This window comes from Ovis canadensis, chromosome 14 (genome assembly GCF_042477335.2).
Source record: "Ovis canadensis isolate MfBH-ARS-UI-01 breed Bighorn chromosome 14, ARS-UI_OviCan_v2, whole genome shotgun sequence".
NCBI lineage: Eukaryota > Metazoa > Chordata > Mammalia > Artiodactyla > Bovidae > Ovis > Ovis canadensis.
The window spans coordinates 38,640,187-38,666,587 of NC_091258.1; the positions used below are offsets into that span (position 1 = coordinate 38,640,187).

The 26,401-nt window shown below is 46.8% G+C and overlaps 2 protein-coding genes across 3 annotated transcripts; one reads left to right on the forward strand and one right to left on the reverse strand.

Annotated features, from left to right (window-relative positions):
- Nucleotides 1-4: 4 nt before the first annotated feature.
- Nucleotides 5-12,778, reverse strand: CIAPIN1 (cytokine induced apoptosis inhibitor 1). Of its 2 annotated transcripts, none has more exons than XM_069552846.1 (9): nt 12,650-12,778; nt 8,467-8,633; nt 7,654-7,806; nt 6,145-6,221; nt 4,520-4,682; nt 3,038-3,111; nt 1,798-1,913; nt 1,221-1,302; nt 5-709 (listed from the first exon to the last, which is right to left on the reverse strand). In XM_069552846.1, exons 1-9 carry the CDS (start codon nt 12,682-12,684, stop codon nt 599-601), a joined length of 978 nt encoding a protein of 325 aa, XP_069408947.1. In that variant the 5' UTR covers nt 12,685-12,778; the 3' UTR covers nt 5-598. The 2 variants fall into 2 exon arrangements, with proteins under 2 accessions (XP_069408947.1, XP_069408946.1); XM_069552845.1 differs by having other exon boundaries at nt 6,145-6,224; nt 12,650-12,748.
- On the forward strand, nt 12,611-25,263 carry COQ9 (coenzyme Q9). The gene is made up of 9 exons (XM_069552847.1): nt 12,611-12,881; nt 15,126-15,291; nt 16,440-16,575; nt 20,068-20,210; nt 20,470-20,554; nt 21,961-22,065; nt 23,740-23,895; nt 24,232-24,285; nt 24,606-25,263. The coding sequence occupies exons 1-9, from the start codon at nt 12,806-12,808 to the stop codon at nt 24,639-24,641; spliced, it is 957 nt and encodes a 318-aa protein (XP_069408948.1). The 5' UTR covers nt 12,611-12,805; the 3' UTR covers nt 24,642-25,263.
- The last annotated feature ends 1,138 nt before the right edge of the window (nt 25,264-26,401 follow it).

Below are 26,401 nucleotides of genomic sequence, written 5' to 3' on the forward strand. Positions count from 1 at the left end.
CAAATACGCATAAGTACATAAATTTTAATACCTGCTGATGATCAGAAATGAAATAGGACACAGATGTAACACATTAACACATGGGTGGGGGGAGAGGAGTGGAGGGAGCAGGACACTGGACATGATCACGGCAACCCCATGAGTGATTCCCTCGGTGCTCTGAGGTCACAAGACCCTCACCTCACATCACCAAAAACTGCGTAGTGAATAAACCACCAACTCTGGGAGATAAGCTGTGGGCGCCACTGCAGAGCTTAGAATGAGACAGGGCCCTCCCTGTCAGTGTCAATACTCAAGGGTGGCGGGATCCGAGAGTGTCAGTCAGCACTCTGACATAGGGAGAGGGGCCTATTGGAGATGAGCACCGTTCACCTAACACTGGGTGAAGGAGGTCCCCACTCAAGTGGCAGGGCCCCAGGATAACTTGGTCTTGACCTGTGGCAGCACTCCACACCACTGCGCCCCGGCCAGCTCCACTCTGTCCCCTGATCACCCTCCCCGCCAGGGACCTAAGTCAGAGGAGATGGGGGGAACCATGTGGTGGGATGTGAGGGGCGGGAGCTGGCGGAGGAGCAGGTGTGCCCCAGGCCAGGCCCTCCTAGGCGTCGTGGAGGTTGCTGTCACTCAGGAGCACCTTCTCCCCAGGTTTGAAGGCTGGCATCCCGAGGTAGGGGCAGCTGGCACAGCGGAAAGCATCGCCCAGGTAGCACTGTTGAAAGAAGTGCCCCATTAGTGAGAAGCTGAGTGTCAGCCCTCCCGGAGATATGGGCTGGAAGATAATACCATAATATGGCCACAGCAGCGTGGAGAGAATGAGCGGGAGTGTCTGTACGTCCAGCTGAGACCCGCAGACTGAGAGTCTTTAAGAGCTCTGATTTCATGAAAGACAAAGGTCTAGAGAAAGTTCCTTAGCTGGACGTACTTCTGGATTCTCAGCAGTTCAAATGATAGCCACACATACCAAATGGTTAGGTAGCTTCAGGCCCCATGTGAAGCAGAAAGAAAGGGGCCAGATAAAAGAAATGACAGGCACCTGTCTCCCTATGGGCCTGAGCGTGCTACACACTCAGGCGATCACCCGTCTTCCCACTACTCCCTGGAGACAGTCTCGCATGTCCCCCTATTGTTACAATACTTGGGCAGTAGCTTCTATAAAGCTGGAGTTGGCCTGTGTATGCTTTAGTCCTTTGTGAATACTGAGTAACCATCCAGATACTCACATTTCCACAAGCTGACTTGGGCTGGGAGCTTATCTGGTCCCTTGACTTCTCTTTTTCCAGTTCTTCTGCGAGGCCACAGGTGCTGGGGGAAGTCAGGAGCTGATGAGTGAGATTTCCTGCCACCCAAATCCTTGACAGACCTCTCTTCCCCTTGAGCCTTTACAGATCCAAACATGGACCTTTCCTGGCCTAGTCAGATTTGGGCTCCACAACTCAATAAGGTATTGTTTGGAGATTTCACACAGAGATATTTCACACGGAGACAGTAATCTATGAAAAAAGTCAGGAAGAAGGAGCCCAAACTTGGGAGAATGTAGCCTCTTGGGAGGAGATAAGAGAGATGCGGCTGAGGAAGCCAGCGGAGGCAAGGTCTAAGGTTCCCAATTCTTAACCTGGGTGGTCAGTACCTGGGTGTTCGTTCTTAGTATTCTTTAAAACGTACCTGTTTAGTACACTCTTCTATACATCTGACACTTTCCAATAAGGTATGTTTTAGTAATTGTAAAATACAGTGATTCTTTGAGAGTCAGAAGCGGCTGGCAGCAGTGAGGTGGCCGCGGCGCACCCCAAGGCTTACCAGTTCTTGCAGGCTTTCCTCTTTTTCCCTTCCCCACAGGAAGGGGCCCGCAAGGAAGCTGGGTCTGGCTTCTTCAGATCTTCCGCATCCAGCAGTTCATCTGAGTCGATAAGATCCTGGAGAATGTTGGAGGCCATGAATGACACAGTTGTGGTCTCTGCTGATGAACAGCTGATGTGGTCACGGGCCACAGCAGCAGTTCACCCCTGTGTGTCAGAAGGCGTCCACCGTCCTACCCAGGGTTGATCATCGCACCCAAGCCGCCCACACAGCAAGTAAACTGCGGGCATGGAAGCTGTACTGGGTTGTGAGGGGCCTGGGAACTCATTTATGATATGAAGAGAGTATGTGTGTGGAGGGTGGGAAGAAGGGAGCAGGAAGAACAGGGAATATAAGGGCTGTCACACAAGAAAAGGGGATGGACTATTTTCCATATAATTTCAGGGCAAAGGCAATAATAATATATACACTTGGGTAATTTGTGAGGACAATTAATCTGCAAGTTCTATGAGGACACAAACCATCATCTATTTTGCTTACCACTGACCTCTATAGTTGTAGAAATGAAGCATTTTATTATAGAAAGCACAGATCTGAGATTTTAAGACAGAGAGCATTTGGTATCTTGCCCAGATGGAGAAGACAAAAAATATTTTAGCTGACAAACTCTTTTTAGGTTTACACATGCCTACAAGAGTCTTCAGTATATCACATGAAGTGAGAACAAGAAAATCTGTGGGGAAAGATGCTGAAAAGGAAATGTAATAGGCCATCAATGTGGAGTTTCCGAGTCAAAAAAAACACCAGTGTCAGGCACCACCACAAGGCTGGGCTTTAAATGCTTTCACACTTACGAATTCAGGGTCCATTCCAAACTATGACCACTCCTACCCAACATGAATGTCGCTCAGTTGTGTCCGACTATTTGCAACCCCATGGGCTACACAGTTCATGCAATTCTCCAGGACAGAATAGTGGAATGTGTAGCCTTTCCCTTCTCCAAGGGATCTTCCCAACCCAGGGATCAAACCCAGGTCTCCTGCATTGCAGTCAGATTCTTTACCAGCTGAGCCACAAGGGAAGCCCAAGAATACTGGAGTGGGTAGCCTATTCCTTCTCTAGCAGATCTTCCCAACCCAGGAGTCAAACTGGGGTCTCTTGCATTGCAGGCAGATTCTTTACCAACTGAGCTGAGGGAAGCCTAAAAGAAAGCCATCAGGTGACCACAGAGCTGACTCACCACGCTCTCATCCTCCATATCATTGGCCGAGAGGGTCCAGAGCTTGGCAGCTGCAGGGTCCACAGCAGGCTTCCCTGAGTTCAACCAATAAAAGAAAACGAGCTCCAGAAAAGCAGCCGGAAACAAGGTCCACACACATATTAAGTGCTTTCCTTTAAGGTTGTGCAGGGAACACACTGGACTGGGAGTCAAAAGACTTGGGCTCAAAGCCCGGCTCAACCCCTTACAAAGGACCCATCACTTTATGGTAAGAAAAGTCATCCTTTGTTAAGCACTTGCTTTGTGCCAGATATTTAACACTTTACATATGTTATCTGGTTTAGTCTTGTTAACCACCTCATGAGGAAAGTTATCTGTCATCCTAATCTTACAAGGAAACAGATTTACATACTTGGGCCAGTTCCATACAGCCACAAATACACACAGACATAGTCTGCCTAACGCTTTAAACTTCCACTCCAGCTTGCTTTCTCCTCCTCCTCTTAGTTTCAATCCCTAGAGCATGGGGCTTAATAGTATTCCCTATACCCTCAGCAGGAGATTTGCAGATTAAATGAGAAAGTGTGCCAAAAAGCATTACGAATAGCAAAGCTTTGGTCTCATGTAAACCTGTTATAGACAAGAAAACAGGCTCTGGAGCTGATGGTGGTAGTTCAAGAACAAATCAGTGACAGTTACACCTCCTGATTCCCTTTCCGGGGGCTTCAGTGTGGGCTGGCTCATGAAGGGGGCTTGGGGGGCAAAGTGTGCTCCCTGTGATCACTGTCACAACTAGGTGCTCAGACCCCCACAGGGCAGGCCATCTAAGCAGACCCTAGCTGCTCTGGAACTGTGAACCCAAAGGTTAGGATGCCAAAGAATTTCCTGAAGATTCAGGCTGGACAGCCAAAACACAGCAGTGTGAATGTACTTGTACATTTCTGTCTACCTCACAGCTGGGACAATTTTTCTCAACCTGGGCATTAAAAGAAAGTGATAGGGAGGGTGAGAATGATAACAAAGGACTGGGTGTAATTTTCTAAACAGAAGAGCTATTTTTATAAGTGTCTTAAAATCCTCAAAGAAAGAAAAGCTGACTTCAGTGGCACCGAGAAAAGGACACACGGGAAGAGGAACAGGGCACTTATCTGCCATGACTGCCCCTGGGAGGTCTTCAGAGGGTAAGTGTCATGATTCTGGGGTCTGGAAAGACTTCATTAGCTAATGAAGCTACAGGACTCAGAACTCTGGAACCTGGAGGCCTCAGCATCCTCTGGTGCAGGAGGAGGGACTGAACTAGGTAATATCTACGTGCCACTTCAGTTTCGGATTATGAATATGCCCAGGACAGCAGTACATGAAGCATCCTTCTATTTGGAAATGAGAGAAACTAAGGAAGGAGCTGATTCTATAAAGTTCTCACCACCTCACTCAGATCTCTGGCTCGGTTTCTAATAGGACCTCCTAAGCCACTCAGATAGACATGTCCCTAGGCCATCTCACCGGAAAACTTCTTGGCAGTAGAAAGGTTAAGTTGACTAGAAGAGCCCACTTCAAAGTTGGGCTTTTTGCCTGTGATCTGCACAGAGAGCAGACTGTCGCTGTGGTAACCCAGGTGCTCTCGGACAGACTGAATCTCCTCAGGGCTCAAGGACTCGCGCTGTAGCTGGAATTCAAGACATCAGAGGATCAGGGCACATCACAGTCCTTCCACAGTGTGACACGGTACCACGTCCCCCCACGGATGTCAAATGCTCGCGTCTGGAGGAAGCACACGACAGTGGGAAATCACAGACAAGGGCTCATGCCTCACGTGCTCCAGAGCATAACTAGTCTACATGTTTACAGTTAGCCCATTCCATGGAGAGTTTGAAAGTATTTATCAGGTAGCTGTCTACTGGGTACAGGCGCTGTGCAAGGCCTTGTGGGGACTATAATAATTATAATTATCAAGATGAACTGGGTGTGTTGAATAGGATCAAAGCCTACAGTGGGTAAGCATGCCCACGATAAAGAGGCTAGAAGTGAAATATGTAGTAGAGAAAGTGAACCAAGGGGGAAATGCTTTTTATGTTCCTTGAGACGCAGCAGCAGGCAGTAAAGGTAGGAAAAACAGAAAGGGGGTACCACCTCTGCGTCCAACAATTAAGGAATGAATGACCACAAAAATCATAGTCCATTTATACCACTGAATGTTGTTCCATCATTAATAAGCAAGTGGGGAACACACTGATATGGATACATGTAGAGTGTATCTGAAGGTGGGGAAAAGAGCTAGTGACTGAACAATGTGTGATGTGACTTGATTTACATTAACAATGTGTAGACACACACACACAACACTCTTGTAAATACATAAAGTGTCTGAACAGCCACACCAAAAACTGTATTGGTGGCTTCCTCTAGGGAGGGAAGCGTAAGCAAGGTCTGAGATGCCACTTTAAATTCTTTGGTCTTAACTGAAGTTTTATGAACATCACGTAATTTAGAGTAAAAGAATGGAAGAACTTTAACTAAAAAGGAAAATAAAAAAGGGAAAGTATAAAGAAACTGAGGCCGGCGGCCATGTACAGATCCAAGCATAACAACTATTGTGATATAACACCTACCTCTCACACAAGAACATTTCGGCATAGGAGAAGAATGCAGAACCATGAATACCTCTATTTAATGTTAATATTTCTACTGAATTGTCAGAAAAGGATTTCCCCTCCAACCTATTCCAGCTTTCCACCAAAAAGCTGAGGAAAATAACTGTGTAAGAGTTGTGTAATAATTGTGTGATAATTACAGGCGACTGCCTTCCACGTGGGCCTAAGACTTGCATCCATTAAGGATGTGTTGCTCCCTTTCTGCCTCAGGCGTCACCACCAGTACTAAGACCAGAAAATGGCCCAACCCACATGGGCCCAAGCTGAGTCTCTCCAGAAGAGGTTGATTTTAGAGGTCTTGTCCTTCAAGGCATCAGGTATCTTCTCAACTTGTTTGCTAGTCTAACTGACACTGCTCACCTCACCTTCAGGGTTGTTATTTCTCCCAGATTCTCTGTGTATCATCTGACAAAGATATATTGGGTTTAGTCACCCAAGGCTTAAATTCCCAGCGAAGAAGGTCATCTATAAACATACCTCTTTTATTTCCACAAGACCAGAAAGAGTCAGAGCTGAACACAGCTTAGATGCCGTCCTCACTTTGCTACTGTTAACTGCTAAGAGGAAAACCCCAATTAGTAGCTTTATAGGCCAATGCAAGAAAAATTATAAAGGCTCTATCCTAGTCAACAGGGCATTAAAATAATAATAACCTATTCTGTTCAATAGAATATAAATATATTTATATATAATATAAATATGTATATATATATATTTTAATGATAATATTTTAATTAGAGAAATCCTTTTGGTTGTTCAAAGTGCTCCTATACAATAAATCCTTTATTATTGTTTATCACTCTCTGTTTCTGAGAAATACTTAACCTTACAGAGGCTGCTGGATAATGACTGAGAAAGAGGATTAGAAACTGTATACAAGTATCTTTGTATGGTTCTGGTAAGACACTGTTTTTAGCCACTCAGGGTTTACCTCCTGACAAAGAAGGCTATATCTGCTCCTAACATCACAAGTTTGTGTTTCCACATAAACACCTCTGTATGCTTCAAAATACTTTCATTTCTATTATCATATTTGATGAAATAATGCATCACATTTTGATAGAAAGTCTAAAATGCTAAAACTCTAAAATGACTCTGACAGCTTTACTACTAAGCAAAAAAAATTTTTTAAGGTTTTTATTTCTTGGATTCTGTCTTTAGTTTCACATGAATCAATACTTACCTCATCACTCTTGGACTATATTTTAATTTTTGAGTTTGAAATACTATAGATGTATAGTAAATTTTTAAAAAGTTCAGGGAGGTTCAGAGGACCCTTCCCCTCACCTCCCCATGGTAGTATCTTATACAGTTATTATATAGTACGAAGGCTGGGAAACTGTCACTTGTGTAATAATATAGTCCACAGAGCTTATCCCAATTTCACCACTTTTACATACACTTGTGTGTGTGTGTATAGTCTTCATCACCACAAGGAACCCTCATACTACCCCCTTTATAGCCTCATGAACACCCTTCCCTCCTGATCCTAACTGCTGACAATGGCCACCCTGTTCCCTGTCACTATAACTTTGTTATTTCAAGAATGTTCTGTGAATGGAATCATACAGCATGTAAGCTTTGGAGACTGGATTTCTTTCATGCAGCACGATTCCCGTGAGACTCATCCAAACTGCTGCATGTGGCAAGCGTTTGTTCCTTTTCACTGCTGCATAGTTTTCCATTGTGCGGATGTACCGGTTAAACCATTCACCTGTTGAAGGATCCAGCCGTTTTCAGATGAGCAGTTCCTTCTATTTTACAACTAACGGGTCAAAGATCACAATTTATTCGGATGTGTGGTTCAGAGTTTTACAATAACTTATCCCTAAGGATACGGTTTTGTATAGGAATATTGATCTCCAAATGATACCTGCTACTCAGAGAGATGCAGAGAACATACCTAAGATTCAACCCTGTTAAATCTTAGGGTTTAAGTGGGTCTTTCAAGTGAAGATCTGGTCTTTTAAGTGAAGATCTCCTTACCTACAGCTGTCTCTACTGGTTCCTTCAGAAAAAGACATCCACCAGGCCGAAGAATCCGGGCCATCTCGGCCAAGATCTCAGCACTGTGCAGAGTGGTGCTTCCAGGAATTACACCCGACAAAACAATGTCAAAGCTAGATTCTTTGTGGGCAGCTGAAAAGAAGGAAGACTCTAATTAGTGGTCACTTGGGCCCCAGAAGCCGTTGACCAAGCCCCCACAAAAGCTACATGCGTGGCCCCATAAAATAAACACCTACCTGTTCTGCAAATGCTATTATACCACCGTTACTAGCAAGTGGGGCAAGGACGCTTGCTCTCCCTCAGTCATACTAACTTCTTTTACATGCTCAGGAGAAAAAGTAAAAAAAGAAGGTGGATGAAAAACAAGCTTTAAAAGAAAAAGATGTGAAACAGGTTCAATGAGTAAAGAACCTGCCTGCAATGCAGGAGACGTGGGTTCAATCCCTGGGTCAGGAAGATCCCCTGGAAATCTTGGAAATGGCAAAGATCAAGGAAAGGGCAACCCACTCCAGTATTCTTGCCTGGAGAATTCCATGGACAGAGGAGCCTGGTAGGCTACAGTCCAAAGGGTCACAAAGAGTTGGACACAACCGAACGGCTAAGCATGAAGTCATAAGAAATAAGACCTGGCTTATACAGATCATCAGCTGTATCTAAGTCCACTATACCTCAACTGAAACAACTATTAGCATGTGCCACCTGAAACAAAAACCCAGCCATCAAGGAACGACAGGAAAGCATCACCCCCACCATAACTGTCTGCCCTGAAAGACAACCTGCGCAGGTACTTACACTGCAGCAGCTGGTTGATATTTTCCACAGACACTCGGCCCTCATCGCCAGTTAAGGCTTGAAGCTTATCCACCAGATCTTTCAGAGCCTCCACCGGGGATGACTTATCCCAGATCACTGCCACAAACTGGCCAGCCGAGATCCCAAAATCTGCCATTTCTGCAGTGCTGTGGACGTAAAAGGTATGGACCAAAAAAGAGTCAAGACTGAGCAGAGACAAACATGGAATGATTAGAATTATACCTAATTTTGACCTCCCATTAGAAAATCTCACTGTAGATAGCAGAGTGTGATTAAACAAACCCATTATCCAAGGTTTCATAACCCCAACATTCCCAAACATGGCAGGTGGCTTCCTCGGTGAGAATTCTGACTGGGGAGTCAAGTAAGGAGGTTGAAGGCACAACGATTATTTTCTCTTTGATATGAAAACTCAGCTTGAACAGAATATAAAACACACAGGACATTAATTAAGCAGAAGTATGACTCAGCAAGGGAGGCAAATAAGTTGGCTGCCATATCCTAACCACAAGCTGAGATGTTTTAAAAAAGAGACAACATATGTAAATTTAGCAAATTGAATAATGATATTTCCCCATTCATCAAGATATGAAAATTCAATTCCACTGACTCTGCAGTGATCAATGGTATCTACCATGTCTTTCCTTAACAATTAATATTAGCCAAACTCTTCAAAGCATTTAATATACGTTATCTCAACTGAACCCAAGCATAACCTTAAACTAGGTAATACTCCCATTTTAGTCAGGACACAAGCTGTTGATTTTGCCCAGGTCACATAACTGGTTAACTGTTGTGTGGATAAAAAAAGAGCTGGGATTTGAATCCCAGTCTGTATGACTGTAAAACCCATGCTTTCAACCTATGGAAATTTCCTCCCATCAGAGTCAACTTTTTCTTTGACTTGATACTCAGACGAGTATACAGTGTCCTCACGATGCACTCAGGCCAGCAAGAGAGCAGTCTACTTAGTTCCCTCTTTCTTTCTTAAACATTAATGACGCTGAGTCCCTGCCTGCAGACAGCTCTATCAAATGACATGAAGACAGAAGCTGTAGGAGACAGGTCATGCGTGGATCAGTCTTAAGCAGAACACTTCTGTCTTCTGAGAGGTGGCTAACCCAGTAACAATTATGTCAGCACAAACATTCCGGGACCGAACTTAAGCCAGGCACACACACTCTTCCTTCTTTCAAAATGTTCCCTTCAAATGATTTGCCTTTCAGCCTATTAAAACATGCTGAGGTTAGCCAGGCATCCTTAAATATGGTAGTACTTTTGATTTTGTCGTTCATCTTCTAAAGGAGTTACTAAGGCTTTTATTTTCTCGAGCAAAGTCAAATCTCCTCAGTCTCCTGGATCCAGGTGCTCTGTAATCTCCAGGTGCTCTACCTGTATCTCCTGCCTCCCCTTGTTCAATGGAAAATCCTGGCATTTTTCACTCCATCATGCCTTTTATGTGATTCTTTCCTTGTGGAATACCTTTATTATCCTAACCTGCCTTCGAGGTGCAGTAAAAGGATGCCAAGTGTTATCAGACAAACAGGATTCCTTATTCACTACACTGTGGTTTTTTTAATCCCTAAAAAGCACACAATCAAGAACTGAAACTTTACGCTCTCAACTGTAACATGATGTTGAGAAAGAACCCTACAAGTCTTTCAAGTGAGCAACTTGGGATCTCACATTTAAGAACTGACTGCGAAAGACAGGAATATGGACTGCTGGGCATGAAGTTATAAGAAATAAACGACCTGTTTCTAGAATGATGCTGAAACAAGTTCTCCCTTGGGGCCATGGAAAAAGATCCCTTCCCACTATACAACCTTGCACTGTACTCACAGAAAAACCCTCATGCAAGAACCGAGGGGCCAAAGGCTACTCATTAGCAAGAGAAACGCAGAAGGCCAGATCTCTAGACCTTTTCAGCAATCTTAATGGAGGTAGAGTTTTATAGAGCACAGGTTTCCAACAGAGATGAACTGGGGTTCTGTCTAGCACTAGATCTTCTATTCATTGGCTACATAACCATGGATCTGTGATTAGCCTCTCTCTTTTCTCATTAATAAAATAGGAATAATGATCTTAAATTTTGCAGGGCGGTGGCAAGAGGTAAATAAGAAGATAAAAATATGCAAAGCACTCAGCAGGGCCTGGCACATAAAGCTCAATAAAATAATGTTCTCAGAGAACTCTGAGCCTCCACTTCTCCGGGGCCAGTTTATTTGCCTTTGCTTCAAACAGTCCTATAAAATCTTGTTCCTCCTCAGCCTTGCCAGCTGGGAGGACTCCCCAAGGAGAGATGTGAAGCTGCTTTTTCATTGTTAAAATTACACAATATGAGAGCCATACTTTATGACATCTTATACAGTACTCCAGTGGGATTGTGTCTGTAAATTAGAAGACTGGAAAGTGCTCTGTGTTCCATATCCCCCGAAACTAATCTTCTATGGCAACAAGGAGCTCATAAAATACATTTATTAAACATTAACCCTCAAAAAACAAGACACAGCCACCATTTGTGGTCAGCATTTTCCGAATAAAATGGGACACAGTGTTCTTTTAAATATCTAAAAGCGAAAGTGTGATGTTATTCATCATCAGAGATTTATGTTGTTGTCAATGTTTTTTCTAAAAAGACGTAAGGAAAAAATGTCTGGCACCTAAGTCAACATACTTGGAAGTGTGACTCAGAGCCCCAGTTTCATTAAAATGGTAGAGTAGAAGTCACTGTAGCGTCAATGGATTTATCTGAGAACAACTTCTGGAGATTCACTTATTTTTAAGACACCTGTAAACATCAAATCTTGAGGCATTTGGCTTCCTTTAAGGATGGGGGAGGGGAAGAATTGAAAAAAAAAAGATTGAAGTGTGAATTTCAGTTCAAATCAAGGATCAAATCCTTTCAAGTCATATGTATTAAAAAAATTCTGAGAATACTGACAGTTATCAGGAAATTTTTAATTCAAATAAACTGAAACACACACACAGAAAAAAGGTGATAATCTCTAAGGAAGTAGTAAACTCAAAGGAAAAGAAATGGACAACTTTGTCTCCAGGCAAATGCTAGATTTTCCACAAGAGAGATTCGCTCCAAGATGAGTGGACAGAAAACAAAACCTCATGGAGAGATCAGTAGGGCTTTACCAAAGTCTGGAAATATGGATCTGAAATTTTAACACCTGGGGAGTAGTTCTGGCTTAAAGGGAGGCTTCCCCCACACTCACACAGGGGAGAAGAGGCAATTGAAAAGACTAGAGTTGATAAGCTAACTGAAAAGATTAAAGTTGCAAAGATGCAAAAGAGAAAAGGGTCTAACTGCACAAAATTTACAGAATGGCATGCTTAGCTCCTGCCCTCCGTTATCTCTAGCCCCCAAAATCATTTACTTCTTTCGACTATTATGAAGCCTTCCTTGTTGATTAATTTCCCAGTGAGGCCCTCCGTATTTACATTTCTGTTCAGTGCCTAGTCCATGACCTCCCTGAGTCATGCAGAGCTTGGCACTCAATGTGAGAATACCAGCCTTTCCCAAACTTGCAGATCATCGAAACCACCCGGAGGCACGTTAAAATAAGATTCCAGGGGTACATTCAGAGGTATTGAATCGATTCTCCAGGAGAAAGATCTCCGGATCCAATTTACTAACAAGCATCCTGATGGCTTTTCCAACCTGGCAAGTTTAGGAATACTCAATTATACCAACTCAACACCTTGGAGGTTCGGGGAAGACACAGGTTCAAATTTACAACCTGGGGCTCCAGGGAACCCCCAAGACGGAAACTGCAGCTTCCCCGATGTTTGTAAAGAGGGACGGAGACTCAAGGTCATAACAGCTTGCTACTAGCAGAAGTGGGTCTCAGCCGCGCGCAGCGCTGTCCCCCGGGCCTCAGGCTGGGTCCGGCTGCGCGGGAGACAGGGAGCCCGGAAAGGGCCGAAGCCACCACTTCAAGGGCCCCGGGGGAGACAGGGCCAGCCCGGCCCCTCACACCGGCTTCCTCCGGGCGAAACCCAGCTGTGGTCCTCAGGGAGGTGGCCACGGCCACGTTTCCGCCGAAGGACGGGGCTGGAAATGGGAAAAGAGCCGATGTAGAGGAGAGAATGGGTCGGGAGGGGACTGTTGGGGAAGATCGAGCTCACGGACCACCAGAAGAGCGCTCACCTGCCGCCCTGAGCTCGCTCCCGGCTTCTCCGCATCCACCGGCTCCACACCTCGCGCCTCTCGCGAGAGGCGGAAACTCCCGCTGCGCTGGGGCGGGCGGAAGTGGCCACTCAGCGCTGCCATCGCGTTGCCGTAGGCGGCGTGCCCGATTCCAAGATGGCGGCGACGGCGGCGTTTTCTGGCGCCCTACGCCGGGCGGGCTGGAGGCTCCTTCAGCTGCGGTGCCTGCCCGGTGAGGGGGCGGCCGAGCCCGGGAGAGGGGAGGGAAGGGGTCGGGTGGGGGGAACCGACCTGGTCTGGGTGAGGGGCTGAAGAAGCCTCGGGGCGGCTCGAGAGCAAGGTGAGGTGAAGGGCATAACGGCTTGCGCGGGCGCCCCGGGCTTGAAGTGGTCGCCTGGTTGGCTTCTGACCACGTTCTCGACCTGTGAGGAGCAAGAGCATCAGGGAGGGGCCTGTCATTCCCATTTCACGGAGTAGACGGAGAGGGCTGTGGGTGCCCAAGATCACACAGCTCGTCCGTTGCAGACTGGCACACTCGCCCAAGTTTCTTGACTCCGTTGTCAAATCCCTGGGCCCTGATCACAGGAAACAGCCACAGAGAGCCCCTCGTCTATTAATACTTTTTCCTAAGTCAGTCATTTCCCCACCACTTCAGTAATTCTTCAATATCTGCGTATCACCTTTGCCGCCATATAGTCAGTAGTTTTGTTTATATACATCTGATTTTATAAAAATATTGACCTTTATATCTCTACCATAAATGGAAAACAAATGTCACCTCCCATAAGTAAATTATGTATTAACATATATAAGTATATAACTGATGAAATAATGTTCTTTTGTATTCTCCTGTTGCTAACTCACTTCAGTCGTGTCCGACTCTGTGCGACCCCACAGATGGCAGCTCACCAGGCTCCCCCGTCCCTGGGATTCTCCAGGCAAGAACACTGAAGTGGGTTGCCATTTCCTTCTCCAATGCATGAAAGTGAAAAGTGAAAATGAAGTCCCTCAGTTGTGTCCAACTCCTAGTGACCCCATGGACTGCAGCCTACCAGGCTCCTCCATCCATGGGATTTTCCAGGCAAGAGTACTGGAGTGGGGTGCCATTGTCTTCTCCGGTATTCTCCTGTAGTCCACCTGAAATCTCCTGGACTGCAGTGGTTCTGCAATATTGCTTTGGGATCTCCCAGACCCTTTTCAAAGTTTTATGAATATTTGCTCCATTTTTTTCTGTGCATATACCAAAATAATTGATATTTTCACCCATCCCATGCTGTGTTTCTTTTAAAAATCATTGTTTTCTGAGGTGGTCCATAGATTTTTTTTTTTTCTTTAGTGAGTGCTGTTTTATACATAACTCCAAACTATATTCAGTAGAAGAACAAATAATGCCTGTGACCCAGAAAATCTCCTAGATATTTACCCAACAGAAATGAAGGCATATGTCCACAACAAGATTTGAACAAGTATGTTCATAGCACCTTTATTTATAATAGCCAACACGGAAACAGCCCAACAGAATAGTATTTCTTAATGGAATACTACTGAGCAGTAAAAAAGTAACAACCTACTGACCTACACAAAAATATGAATCAATCTAAAAGATACTCTGGGCAAAAAAAAAAAGTCATACATACACAGAACCTACGGTATGATTCTATATAGATGAAATTCTCGGACAGGCAAGACTAGAGTGAAAAATTTGAAACAGGTGAATATAAATGTCACCTCAATAAAAGAAAATTAAAAATTTTAACTCTAGTTAAGGATGTGTGTGCTGAAATGTTTAGAAATAATGCTGAAGTCTGCGACAAATGCATCAAGAAATAGATTAATGTAGGATGAGTGTGATGGATAGCTGTGTAGAACTTAGGTAGTGGATATACAGGCATTCATGCCACAGTTCTTTCCACTTGTCTGTGTGTTTGAACTTTTTTGTATAAATGCTGGGAAAGAAGAAAGTAGTATTAGCCTTTCCTTAGTGAACACAGTACTGTACCTTTTAAAAGTAAAGTAAATGGGGCTGTTGCAGTATTGCAGATGAGAAAACAGACACCCCATAAACACTAGGGAATTGGTACTCAGACCTAATTGCTAATCCAGTGCTCTTGCTATGATATACAAATATGTAACATTTTTAAGTCACTTTCATTTTTTGTTTGAGCCTCACAGCATTCTCATTGAGTAAATAGAGATTATTTCTCTTAATTTGCATATTTTAAAGTCATGCTCTTTGTCCATTAACCTAACAAATGATGGAAACATGCCTAGAAGAGAGGTGTTCTCCTGGTTTATGCTTTTGCCACCACATCATGTCAGAAGGCTCCCAATTTACCTAAGATTTTTGTCTAGGATCCAGCACTTGGTTCTGGCTTTCCTCTGCTTTTCTTCCATCCCTCCTACCACTCTGGGTCTCAAAGGGTCTGCTTTTGAGTCAAAGAGCGTCCTTGACTGATCAGCTCAGGTTCTGTTTCAGTGTCCCGCTGCCGACCAGCCCTGGCACCACCTGCCTTCCATGCTTCAGCTATGCAGCTAAGATCTTCGGATCAGCAGAAGAATCAACCCCCGCCCTCTTCTCAGCAACAGTCTGAGGCGCAGGGCGCAGAGGAACCCAATCCAGAGGCTCTGCGTTCACCCCCCAGGTAGGCATCAGAACACCTGTCCACCCATTTTGTCCACTTTAAGCGCCTGGTACTTTAATCTGCTTCTCCTTCCTTTCTCCTCTCCACCCTCTTCACACCTTTCATCATTTTCAGAACTATCTTTGGAAAGAACTTATTTGTTTATTGTATGAAAATGGTGCCCATACATTCTAAAATGTTCTGAATAATACAAAGACGTTCACAAAAATGAAACAAAAAAATTACCACAAATCACAAACCAAGGAATAACTCTTAACGTTTTTGTGATTATCCTTTTAGATATTTCTCTAAGCAAGTTTCATATATAGGGCTGTGTATATTATAAATGATTAATTACACTGTATACTATACCTGTTGTTCCAGAGCCTATTTTTTCACTCAGCAGGACATCTTTAATGTCTTTTCACAGATTGTATGATTTTAATGGTTGTCTAATATTCCACCAAATGGCAGTACCAAAATTTATTTGACCTTTTATTGATGGATATTTAGATTTCATTTACATCACGAAAAATGGTGTGATCAAGTGTGTGATTTTATCAGCAGTGGGAGCACTGAGTCAAAGTTATGCACCTTATGAATTTTGTTCAGATTTGTGGGGCCAAATTGCCTGGCAGAAAGGAGATAATAATTTCCGTCTCCATTAGATATGTTCTGTTTACTTAATCCTGCCCCTGAGAAGCTCCTCTAGCTCTGAAATGAGAGTGTTCCCAGTCGGTTTTCTGGTTTCTCAGTGAATGTCCTCTTCACTTCAGTTCAGAGGGTCGTCTTTGTGCCAGGCCCTGTGAATAATGTCACCATTGCCCCTGTCCTCGTGGATTACAGTTTGGTGCAAATCTAGATAAAGAAACGGTGCCGTGAGGCTATAGACTGGGATATCCAGGGTTCTGCGAGAGCGTGTCCCTTCCTATCGCGTGACCTCCTTGCTCTCTGGTTCCTTTCTCTCGGTGACTCTTTGGGAGGTGAGGGATGATGTGATTTTTGCTCTGTTGGCACTCACACACTGATACTGACACGTAAGTAAATGTCCTCCCAACATGCGCTGAGAGGAGGCACAGCGCCTGTGGTTTCTGGCCGGGCACATTTTGCGTCGCTCGGCAGGAGGTGGTGAGAGGAGGGTGAGGACTCTGTCCTCCTGTCTGTCTCAGGTACACCGACCAGGGCGGGGAGGAGGAGGAGGACTACGAGAGTGAGGAGCAGCTGCAGCACCGCATCCTGACCGCAGCCCTGGAGTTCGTGCCCGCCCACGGCTGGACGGCAGAGGCCATTGCAGAAGGAGCCCAGGTGTGTATGGGTGTGGGCAGGGCAGCCTGGCCAGGATCAGCTGGAGGGAGTCATACTGGCCAGAGCAGAGGGCCTCACACTCTTCCAGCCCAGCTCAGAGTCCAGGAACCCCTCACTGCTATCAGATATCCTGGTTTTGCTTATTTTCCTTCTGTAGAGTAGAAATGGCTTTATTTTTAGATTATTTTTTAATATAAAAAGAATATACCATGTATTTGGATCTTGGGAGTTAGGTTCTAAAGGCAGATCATAGGTAGTGTGATGGAAGAGATCTGAGCTGAGTGAGGCTGGGGAAGGGTCAGTTGAGGCCAAGTCAGACAAGATCCAAAGGTCACGTTGAAGAGTTACAATGTCTTTTGTCCTAAGAATAATTGGAGATATGTGCTCAGTCGTGTCTGACTCTTTGTGACCCCATGAACTGTAGCCACCAGGCTTTTCTGTCCCTGGAATTTTCTAGGCAAGAATTCTGGAATGGGCTGCCATTTCCTGCTCCAGGGGCTCTTCCCAACCCAGAGATCAAACCTGCATCTCCTGCATTGGCAGGTGGATTATTTTCCACTAGCCCCACCTGGAGATACAGAAGATGTGGGATTAAATTTAACATTTCAAAAATCATCATTTTGGCTGCTGGATGAAAGAAAGAGGCAGAGCAAGTCACTGGGGCCTGCTGCCAGTCATGCGGGAGAGAGGAGGGCTTTCTGACCTAGAACAGTGCAGTAAACACGGAGACGGGTGGTAGAATGACATAGGAGGGAGTGACGGAGTTGCCTGTCGGTTTGCATGTGTGGGTACGTGGCCGTGCCGTTTTCTAAGATTAGGGCCCCTGAAGAAGCCCAGGTTTAGGGAAGGATCGTGGGTACAGTCCTGAGCTTTATTGTGTCTGAGGGATCTTTGGGTCAGCCAGTGGGAAACCTCGAGCATACAGGCCTGAAACTGGAGGAGCTGCCTGGACTAGAGTATATGGATGCGATCGGTAAACCGAGGGCGTGAGTGAGATTGCCTCGGGTGGCACGAGTGTGAGTGTGCCAGGAGTGTCATGTGAAAAGAGAGAGGAGTCTAGGTTCTTGGGGACTGCTGACATTGAAGGGTGGGTGAAGCAGTTCAGTTCAGTTCAGTCACTCAGTTGTGTCCGACTCTTTGCGACCCCATGAATCGCAGCACGCCAGGCCTCCCTGTCCATCACCAACTCCTGGAGTTCCCCCAGACTCACGTCCATCGAGTCAGTGATGCCATCCAGCCATCTCATCCTCTGTCGTCCCCTTCTCCTCCTGCCCCCATCCCTCCCAGCATCAGAGTCTTTTCCAATGAGTCAACTCTTCGCATGAGGTGGCCAAAGTACTGGAGTTTCAGCTTCAGCATCATTCCCTCCAAAGAAATCCTAGGGTTGATCTCCTTCAGAATGGACTGGTTGGATCTCCTTGCAGTCCAAGGGACTTTCGAGAGTCTTCTCCAACACCACAGTTCAAAAGCATCAGTTCTTAAGTGCTCAGCTTTGTTCACAGTCCAACTCTCACATCCATACCTGACCACTGGAAAAACCATAGCCTTGACTAGTGGGGTAGAGTGGCAAAGGAGACTGAGGTGGAGGAGCCTGGCTCTGGAGGTCAAGCAGCAACATGTGGACGGAGCTACTAGACATCGGTGACTGCAGTAGCAGCCGTTGGAGGGGAGTGCAGGTCAGCAGTAACGGGGTGGGTTGAGGAGTGAGCGGAGGGTAAGGAAATGGAGAGGCGTGTGGCTGGGAGGGGTAGAGGGGAGCTGGTGTACGAGCGGGGGACATGGGATGGAAGTTAGAGCCGGAGGATGCAGAAACACGGGTGATGGTAAAGATACAGGAGAAATGGCAAAATTAAAAATGTGAGGTTCCTTGAAGGCAAGACTTATGAAGTCCAAAAAACAGGTGGAAAGACTGGCCTTCGATGTATTAGGGGCAAAGCTGGAGAAGACAGCTGCAGATTTCATTTCTAGAAGAATCTTTTGGGTTCCCAGGGAATGGCTTCTGTTTTCTCTGAAGTAGGCGTGGTTGTCTCATGAACCTGAAGTTAGGAAAAAGTGGTAAGAGACAAAGATTTGGAGGTGGCAGGGGAAGTTTGAGAGAATCATTAGAGAAAGATGTAGCACCTGTAGAGAACAGAAATGGAACAGGACTGTTTGGGAAAATCTGATTCAACTGATTATTCTATGGTTACCTGGCTTCCCCCCCCAACCCCACTACTCTGCATATCTCTGTTCATACGGCTGCATAATACCTGTTGTATTTACTTGAACTCAATTGATAAACATTTGGGTTGTTTCTAATTTTTTTTTTTAGTATTATAAACCTATGTGTATGACATAATTAAGTATATTTCTGGTTGGTTTCTTCAGGACAGATTCTGAGAAGCGGAGTTGGTCTTTCAGGGAGTGTGTCAGTCAGAAGAAATCACTCGAATAGAGAGAATTTAACACGAAGCATTGTTAACTAGATGTGACGTTGGTAACCAGGTAGCCGGAAGGATAAAGAGAACATTAAGGTATCCTCAAGGTGGCACCTACAGAGAATAGCTCTCACCCTGTTCTCCTGCACTGGCAGGCAGATTCTTTACCATTGTCCTGCCAATGAAGCCCAGAAAGTCTGGGCACTTCCGCCAGGGGAGAATTCCTTCCCGACTCCCAATGGTGGGGATTTTTTAAGTCTCTTTGTTTCTTTCTGTCCTCTGTCCCTGCTGTCATCAGGGTTCTTCCTACCGTAGCCTCTCAGTGACTGTTGTTTATCAGGAGTAATAAAAGGTCTCTGTGACTTTGTTAAATAACTCCCTAACAACTCAGTAATAAAAGTTTGTGTTGTTTTTTTTTTTTAATAACTGAGAGACCTACTTTCCAAGAGATTTAGGTTAAGTGAGCTAGAAAGATAGCACTTTTTCCAAGCCCCTTTTCACAGCAGTTGCAATTCTAGGTTACAAGTGTTAGAACTCAACTCTGAACTGGCTCAAGCAAGACGTAGAGTGTTTCAGCTCATTTAATAACAGAAAAGTCTGAAAGTGGCTCTGGCTCAGCGTTCTTATCTTGTGCTGCTGGGAGCTGTCTCCATGGTGTATCTGCTTTGCTTTCCCCTCCGTGAGCTTCATTCTCAGCAGGGGCTTCCCTTGAGTTGAGAGAGTCAGCAACCCCAGAGGAGAGAGAGTCCCTCTTCCCTGTCGGTACTAGCAGAATTCCAGAGGCGGCCTTGTAGGACTAGATTTGGTCATGTGCATGTCCTAGAACTAGGTGCTGTGAACTCCACACGTGCAGGCCTGGATCCCCTGCTTTGCATCACACCTGGGGGCCTGATGGAGTATCGAGGGATGAGTGCTCAGCTTCTCCCAGATCACATGGACCAAGAATGAGGAGTGGGGGTGTCCCACTGAAAGCCAAGCTGCTGGTGCCAGGAGAAGAGGTGCTAGTGATGGACAGGCAGCCAGTGGCCACTGCACCAGCCCGCCACTTCCCTGTTTTCCCTCTCCCCCTCTGTAGTCCCTGGGTCTCTCCAGTGCAGCCGCCAGCATGTTTGGGAATGACGGCAGTGAGCTGATCCTGCATTTCATGACCCAGTGCAATGCTCGGCTCACCCGTGTCCTGGAGGAGGAGCAGAAGCTGGTACAGCTGGGCCAGGCAGAGTAAGTCCCACAGCATCATTGCTCGGGGTAGCAGCTAAGGATGGGAGGACTCAGGCCCCACCAGCTGTCCCCAGGAGGCCAGTCCAAGCAGAGCCTGCAGAGTAGCGCTGAGCAGCCCAGCTGCTCCGATGGGACGGAAATGGAGCTGCCTGTCTCGTTCTAGCTGGTGGAACCATCCCTGCTAGAACCGAGTAGATGGGGTAGCACTGAGCCCATGCCTTCGACCCGGAGGTACTCTCTTTTCTTTTCTCTCTTCCAGGAAAAAGAAGACAGACAAGTTCCTGAGGGATGCTGTGGAAACCAGACTGAGAATGTTGATCCCGTACATTCAGCATTGGCCCCGGGTACACGGTCCACCCACATCCAGGCCCTGGGGTGACAGTGTGTTCATGTATATGATTCTAAGCACCTTCACGCGGAAGGTCTGGCATGATGTTCAGAAGTTAGCTTGCTAGTCTCCGCAGACCCAGGGATGCGCAGTGTACTGGTACACTAGGTGTCGGATTGAGGAGAGCCAAAGAGAGGGCCTTCTGAGCCGCCTGTGTCTCAGTTCCTGGAGATGTGAGTGGCCTGGTCCTAGATCATGTCCTGGTGGGCTGCTAGTGGCCCGAGTGTATCACTGGGTTTTTGGTGAGGAGGGCTCCATGAAGGAGATTAGAAAAGTCAGAAGATTTTACTGACTGTCATCATCAGCAGGCCTTTCGAATTCTAGATCTCAGGGGAGTGGGACTTCTTTTCAGTTTGTCAGTGTGACACTTAGAGAATTGGAGTGTTCATTCTAAGGGCTTTCCCCAAGTTTTCTAAAGCTCCATTTTTCCTCCTCCTCTTTTCAAAGCGTGTCACAATGTGGGCCATTCTCGGTTAAGAAAGTCAATATATATCAGAACTGAGAGAACCCACAGATCAGCTGGTATCCGCTGCCCAGCTGGGAGATGGTTGGGCACTTAATTTCAGCTTTGGGCCGAGTGTGAGGGAGTTTAGCCCAGAGTCAAGGCCCGCCCCGTGCCCGTGCTCGCATGCTCGATTTCGTGGACTGACTCATTCCACCTTGCATTTGAAGCCGCACAAGTGCATGAAGTAGGCCCTGGTTGCCTTCTTATTAAGCATGTTTCCTCCTGGGCTATTTAAAGATAACTTTCCAGCCAATCGGGGACATCTCTCAAGGCCGCAGCCAGTGGGTTTCAGAGTTGGTAAAGTGACAACCCTTGGACTGTCCGGTGTTGATATCTGCTAATGGAGGCATCTCTGGGCTGTGCCACTGCTTATATGAAAGAATTTTGAGGTCTCAGGTAACAGAAATCAGTTTGAGTTAGGGGAAAAAAAAAACTGGAAGGAGTTTATCATGAGCAGGGCATGAAGGGCAGGAATGCTCCTGGGCTCCAGGATGGCCTAGAATCGGGGCTTAGCAACCTCCCCCAGACTCCACTCCTAGCCTTGCCTCTTTCTCCATGTTACAGAATGGGGGTGCCCTCCTCCATCCTTACTCAAAGATACCAGGCTAGACCTGGCTGGCTGCATTCCCAAGTTCACATGCCAGGGATTGAGGATCTGACTGGGCAGCAGAGGGTACTCTGCCCCGGCTCCCATAAGCTGTAGTTGGGAGGGAGCCTTAGATGCCAGGAGCTCACAGCTGTGGTTGGAGATGGTGTGTCTCAGGAGGGCTGGGCAGGCCCCTTACTATCTCTACTGAACAGTGAGGTGCTGTCATTACCAGTGTGCAAGTGCCCCTTCCTGTGTCATCTCTCCCCAGGCCCTCAGCATCCTCATGCTCCCTCACAACATCCCACCCAGCCTGAACCTCCTGACCAGCATGGTGGATGACATGTGGCATTACGCTGGGGACCAGTCCACTGACGTGAGTGCTCTCCTCAGGCCCGCAGAGGGTGGGGACGGCTGCATTAAGCATTTCCTCCAGAAGTTTGTGAAATTTCTTTGATCACACATCCCTTCAGGGGGACTCCAGAGTCATTCTCATCTTAGGAAGGAGAGTTTAATGTGTGAGGAGGGTCCCTCAACAAGCCACAGTAGCCTCTAGGTCATCTTCATTCAGGGACCAGTGCTATATCCACACATCAGTGCTCCTTCCCCCCAGAGTGTGACACACGGCATCAGAGGGCTGATTGGGCTGCCGTTTTATAATCATTTCCCCCTCAGCCTCCTAAAATTTACATTCTGTGGCAGACTTCCTCAGTGTATGTCTTTTATGAGACTGATTTTTTTTTTTTAAAGATGCTGTAGAGACGTTCTCTAAGCCTTTTTTTTTTAAGACATTGCTTTAAAAAGAAACTCCCTCCCTACACCCCATCTTGGCCTGCTTTGCTCAGAGATCAATAAGCCTCTAAACACGCAGCCGGAAAGAATCTGACTTGTTAATACTATCATATTTCTGGTAGAAAATTTAAAATGTATATACACATGTATATATATACACCTTCATAAAAGAAGTTAATATGCGATGGTACTTGGTGAGATCCAGGATGGGAGGCAGAGAGATGCTTCCACCACAGTTCTAACAAAGTGCTTTAATAAACTTCTCTCATATGGGAATATACCACCAACAGAGATGGTTGGAAAATGAAATTAGAAAGCCCAGAAATCAGGGAGGTAAAACAGGAAGCAGCCAAGCTAGTGCTCTGAAGAGCGATTGGCCAGGATAGCCACAGCCAGAAGTTGCTGAAGGACCTGAACTCTCAGCTCCTCCCAGGTGTTCCAGTCTGTCCCTGACGCTGCCTCAAGCCCTCACATCGCTGATGGATGACACAAGGTTTGGTCACAACTGCCTGATCACAGAGCCTCTCTGGAACTTAGACCCCAAGGACTGTAGCATGCCAGGGTCCTCTGTCCATGGAGTTCTCTAGGCAAGAATACTGGAGTGGATAGCCATTCCTTTCTGCAGGAAATCTTCCCTAACCAGGGATCAAATCTGGGTCTCCAGCATTGCAGGCAGATTCTTTACCATCTGAGCCACCAGGGAAGCCTGAAAATTACATGAGATCTTTGTAAGCCCGTGGACTGTAGCCCTCCAGGCTCCCTGTGTCCACAGAATTCTCCAAGCAAGAATACTGAAGTGGGTAGCCATACCCTTCTCCAGGGGATCTTCCCAACCTAAGAATTGAACCTGGGTCTCCTGTACTGCAGGCAGGTTCTTTACTGTCTGAGCCACCAGGGAAATACCTAGATGTCCGGAGACTTGGGCTTTTCACTGGTGGGTTCAAAGCTGAGTGGATGTAGCAAAATTACGTGGGATGTTTAATAAACATCTAGATCCTGGCACTTAACTTCAGACCTGCTGACTGAGCTCTAAGAGGTTGGGCCCAGGAGCCTGCATTTTCAATCTCCCAGGTGATTCTGACACCCAGCCTAGTTTGGGAACAGCCACATTGTCCAGAGGGCCACGTGTATCTGTGAGGGAAAGAGGAAATTAGGAAGGAGCCCAGGAGTGCCAGGGGCTTTGGGTAGGAATCACTCAGACTTCCCCCAGCCTGCAGCAACAGTGGTGACCTATCCCCCTGGATGGGTTCCTTTGCAGTTTAACTGGTACACCCGCCGAGTGGTGTTGGCTGGCATCTACAACACCACTGAGCTGGTGATGATGCAGGACTCCTCCCCAGACTTTGAAGATACCTGGCGCTTTCTGGAAAACCGAATCAGCGATGCAATGAACATGGGCCACACTGCCAAGCAGGTAGCTCGGGGCTCAGCATCTGGGAAGCTTCCTCACTAAGCGCTCTGTCCTCTTGGGCCAAACTTGTCACCTGTCTGCTCTCTTGGTCCCCTTGGGCCTCAGCTGACAGTCCCAGGGGCCTTCACAGGGAGCCTGACTGGTTCTTCTTCACCCCAGCCCTTCCCTAAAAGCCGCATGTGGTCCCTTTGTTACTGTGTTATCTGTAGACTCTTCTTCCAGGACACAGGGCCCTCTTGATTCGACCTGTAGGGGCTAGTGAGCCTACAGGTCAGACCTCCCTGTCTCACGTCTGAGTAGTGGTGGGGCCTGAGAAAACCTGACTCTGACTCCTTCTAGGTCAAGTCCACCGGAGAGGCCCTGGTGCAAGGACTCATGGGCGCAGCAGTGACGGTGAGTACCGCCCAGCTCGTCCCTGCCCAGCTGGCTCTAGCCCCATGATCCTCACGCACGTCACTCACCCCAAGTAGTTTTGTAGCCTTAAACTGGGGAAGCTAATCTTAGGACTGGCAGTGGTTCAGTCCCAATCTCTAGATTCCAAATATCTCACCTCTGTTTGTTACTGGCATGAAGACAAAACTTATGCCTGGGACCCTGGTACATCAGATCTCCGTATCATAGCCCCACAGGCTGCCTCGGAAATCTGTCTTCGCCATTGGAGTCCTGGGGGCAGGGCCAGGTCTCATCACTCTCTGTTTCCATCCTCTTGTCAGCTCAAGAACCTGACAGGTCTAAACCAGCGCCGGTGAGCAAGAAGGGCTGTAAGCTACAATACCTGGAAGAAAACCCATGGATATATTTAAAGGGCTTTGAAACGTACAAGGTGCCATCCATGGAACAGGGTGTCAACGAGAAAGCGCCAAAGGACTCTGCAACACTACCACAGCCACCTGGGAACCACAGGGCACTGGGCAACACAGGTGTAGCCCAGGGTTGGGCCACTTCTTCAGTTCCTAATGCCAGGCCAGGCCTCCTGATGCCTTTTGGCACCATAGCTGTGGGACTGAAAAACGCAACACTCACTCAAGCATTCAAATCATGGAAACCCAACACATCACTTTGACCATGTCTTAACCTGCCTCTGGGGCTCCCAAGTCAGAGTCCGGATCTGAGGCCACCCCAGGTGGCAGCTCCCCCACAGCACAGCACAGGCCTGTGGGTTCCATGCTGCCCTTTCATGCTCCAGTGTCCTGAGTCATTGCACCTGGAAACCCCCTGGGCAGGCTGCCTCACCTGAGACAGGTGCCTGCTGGTGCTCAGCCTGGCCAGAGATGTGGTCCCAGGCCCTGTGTCATGTTAAAACAGCACTCATTGCAGGATTATTAGTGAACTTAGTCTGTAAAATATTATAATAAATATCTTTGAAGCAGTTTCCTGTTGTGTAGGGAATTTCCATACAGCCCATGGCAGCTGTCCAAGACCCCAGGAGCAGAGAGCAGGGTTTCGGAGAAGGCTTGCAGCTGGCAGCCAGGAGACCTGAGTGAGGGCCCCGGTGCCGTGTGACGTTGCTGGGCAGCTGTGACAGCTCTGCACCTGTGGGCCCAGGCCTCCCTTCAGTAAAATGGGGGTGACGGGGTCTTTCCCCCTCCCGGTTAGCTTCTTCGGCTCCTCCTGCCCATCACTGACTATTTCCTTGACACAGTATTTAGCTTTACAGATTCTCTCAGCCTCTGTGCTGGCCAAGCCCCCTATTTAAGTCCGGTTAACTCTGTTGTGTAAGTCTGTTCAGGCTGCTGTGGTGATATGTCTCACAGTTCTAGAAGCGGGAAGTCCAAGATCAAGGTGCCAGCTAACTTGATTCTTGGCGCTTTCTTCCTGACACACATGGCCACCTTCTCCCTACATTCTCACACAACAGAGAGAGCATGCCAGTGTGCTCTGCTGTCTCTTCCTGGTTTTGTTAGAGCACTAATCTCCTGAGAGTTCTATCCTCAGGGCCTCATAAAGACCCCCTTTCCGAGTATCCTCATGTGAGAAGTTGGGGCTTCACCATTTTGGTGCATGCAGCATCCAACAGCCATCTGTCTTCTGCGCTGCGGTCTCCTACCCGAGTGGACTGAATGACGATGGGAGTAACGGCTAGTGGGAATTTCCTGTCTCACGCACGTTCCTCTGGGCCCTTTCTGCACCTGATTCTTTTATCTTGACATCCTGTCAAGTTGCCTGCAGTAGCTATCATATTTTGTTCCATTCCCTCTTTTATCCTATATAGCATCCATCTCACACTGAACAGACAACCTTCTTAATTTACTGAGATGATACAGGCTTTAGTGCAAGGGCCCCCTTAATGCTCTTCTCTGTCTCAGATGTCACTCCTTGCTAAAGCAAACGCCTCTGTCCCCTCTGATTATTCTTTCTCTGCCCCCTACCTGTTGTCCCCTGCCAAGTTCTATTTTAGGACTTCTCTGTATAATCTGCTGCCACCTGGGAATTCCCTGGCAGTCCAATGGTTAGGACTTTACTTCATTTCAGGGGACATGGATGTGGCACAACCAAAAGCAAAAAAAAG

What these genes read in the sequence shown, in the direction of transcription:
- CIAPIN1 (XM_069552845.1), bottom strand. Translation starts at nt 12,684, where the DNA reads ATGCGGAGAAGCCGGGAGCGAGCTCAGGGCGGCAG. An exon ending in TACTGCCAAGAAGTTTTCCG is followed by an intron (nt 3,112 to 4,519) that starts GTGAGATGGCCT and finishes GGTTGAACTCAG; the next exon opens with GGAAGCCTGCTGTGGACCCT. An exon ending in CCAAGTCAGCTTGTGGAAAT is followed by an intron (nt 710 to 1,220) that starts GTGAGTATCTGG and finishes TTCTTTCAACAG; the next exon opens with TGCTACCTGGGCGATGCTTT.
- COQ9 (XM_069552847.1), top strand. Translation starts at nt 12,806, where the DNA reads ATGGCGGCGACGGCGGCGTTTTCTGGCGCCCTACGCCGGGCGGGCTGG. An exon ending in TCAGCTGCGGTGCCTGCCCG is followed by an intron (nt 12,882 to 15,125) that starts GTGAGGGGGCGG and finishes GTTCTGTTTCAG; the next exon opens with TGTCCCGCTGCCGACCAGCC. An exon ending in ACATTCAGCATTGGCCCCGG is followed by an intron (nt 20,555 to 21,960) that starts GTACACGGTCCA and finishes ATCTCTCCCCAG; the next exon opens with GCCCTCAGCATCCTCATGCT.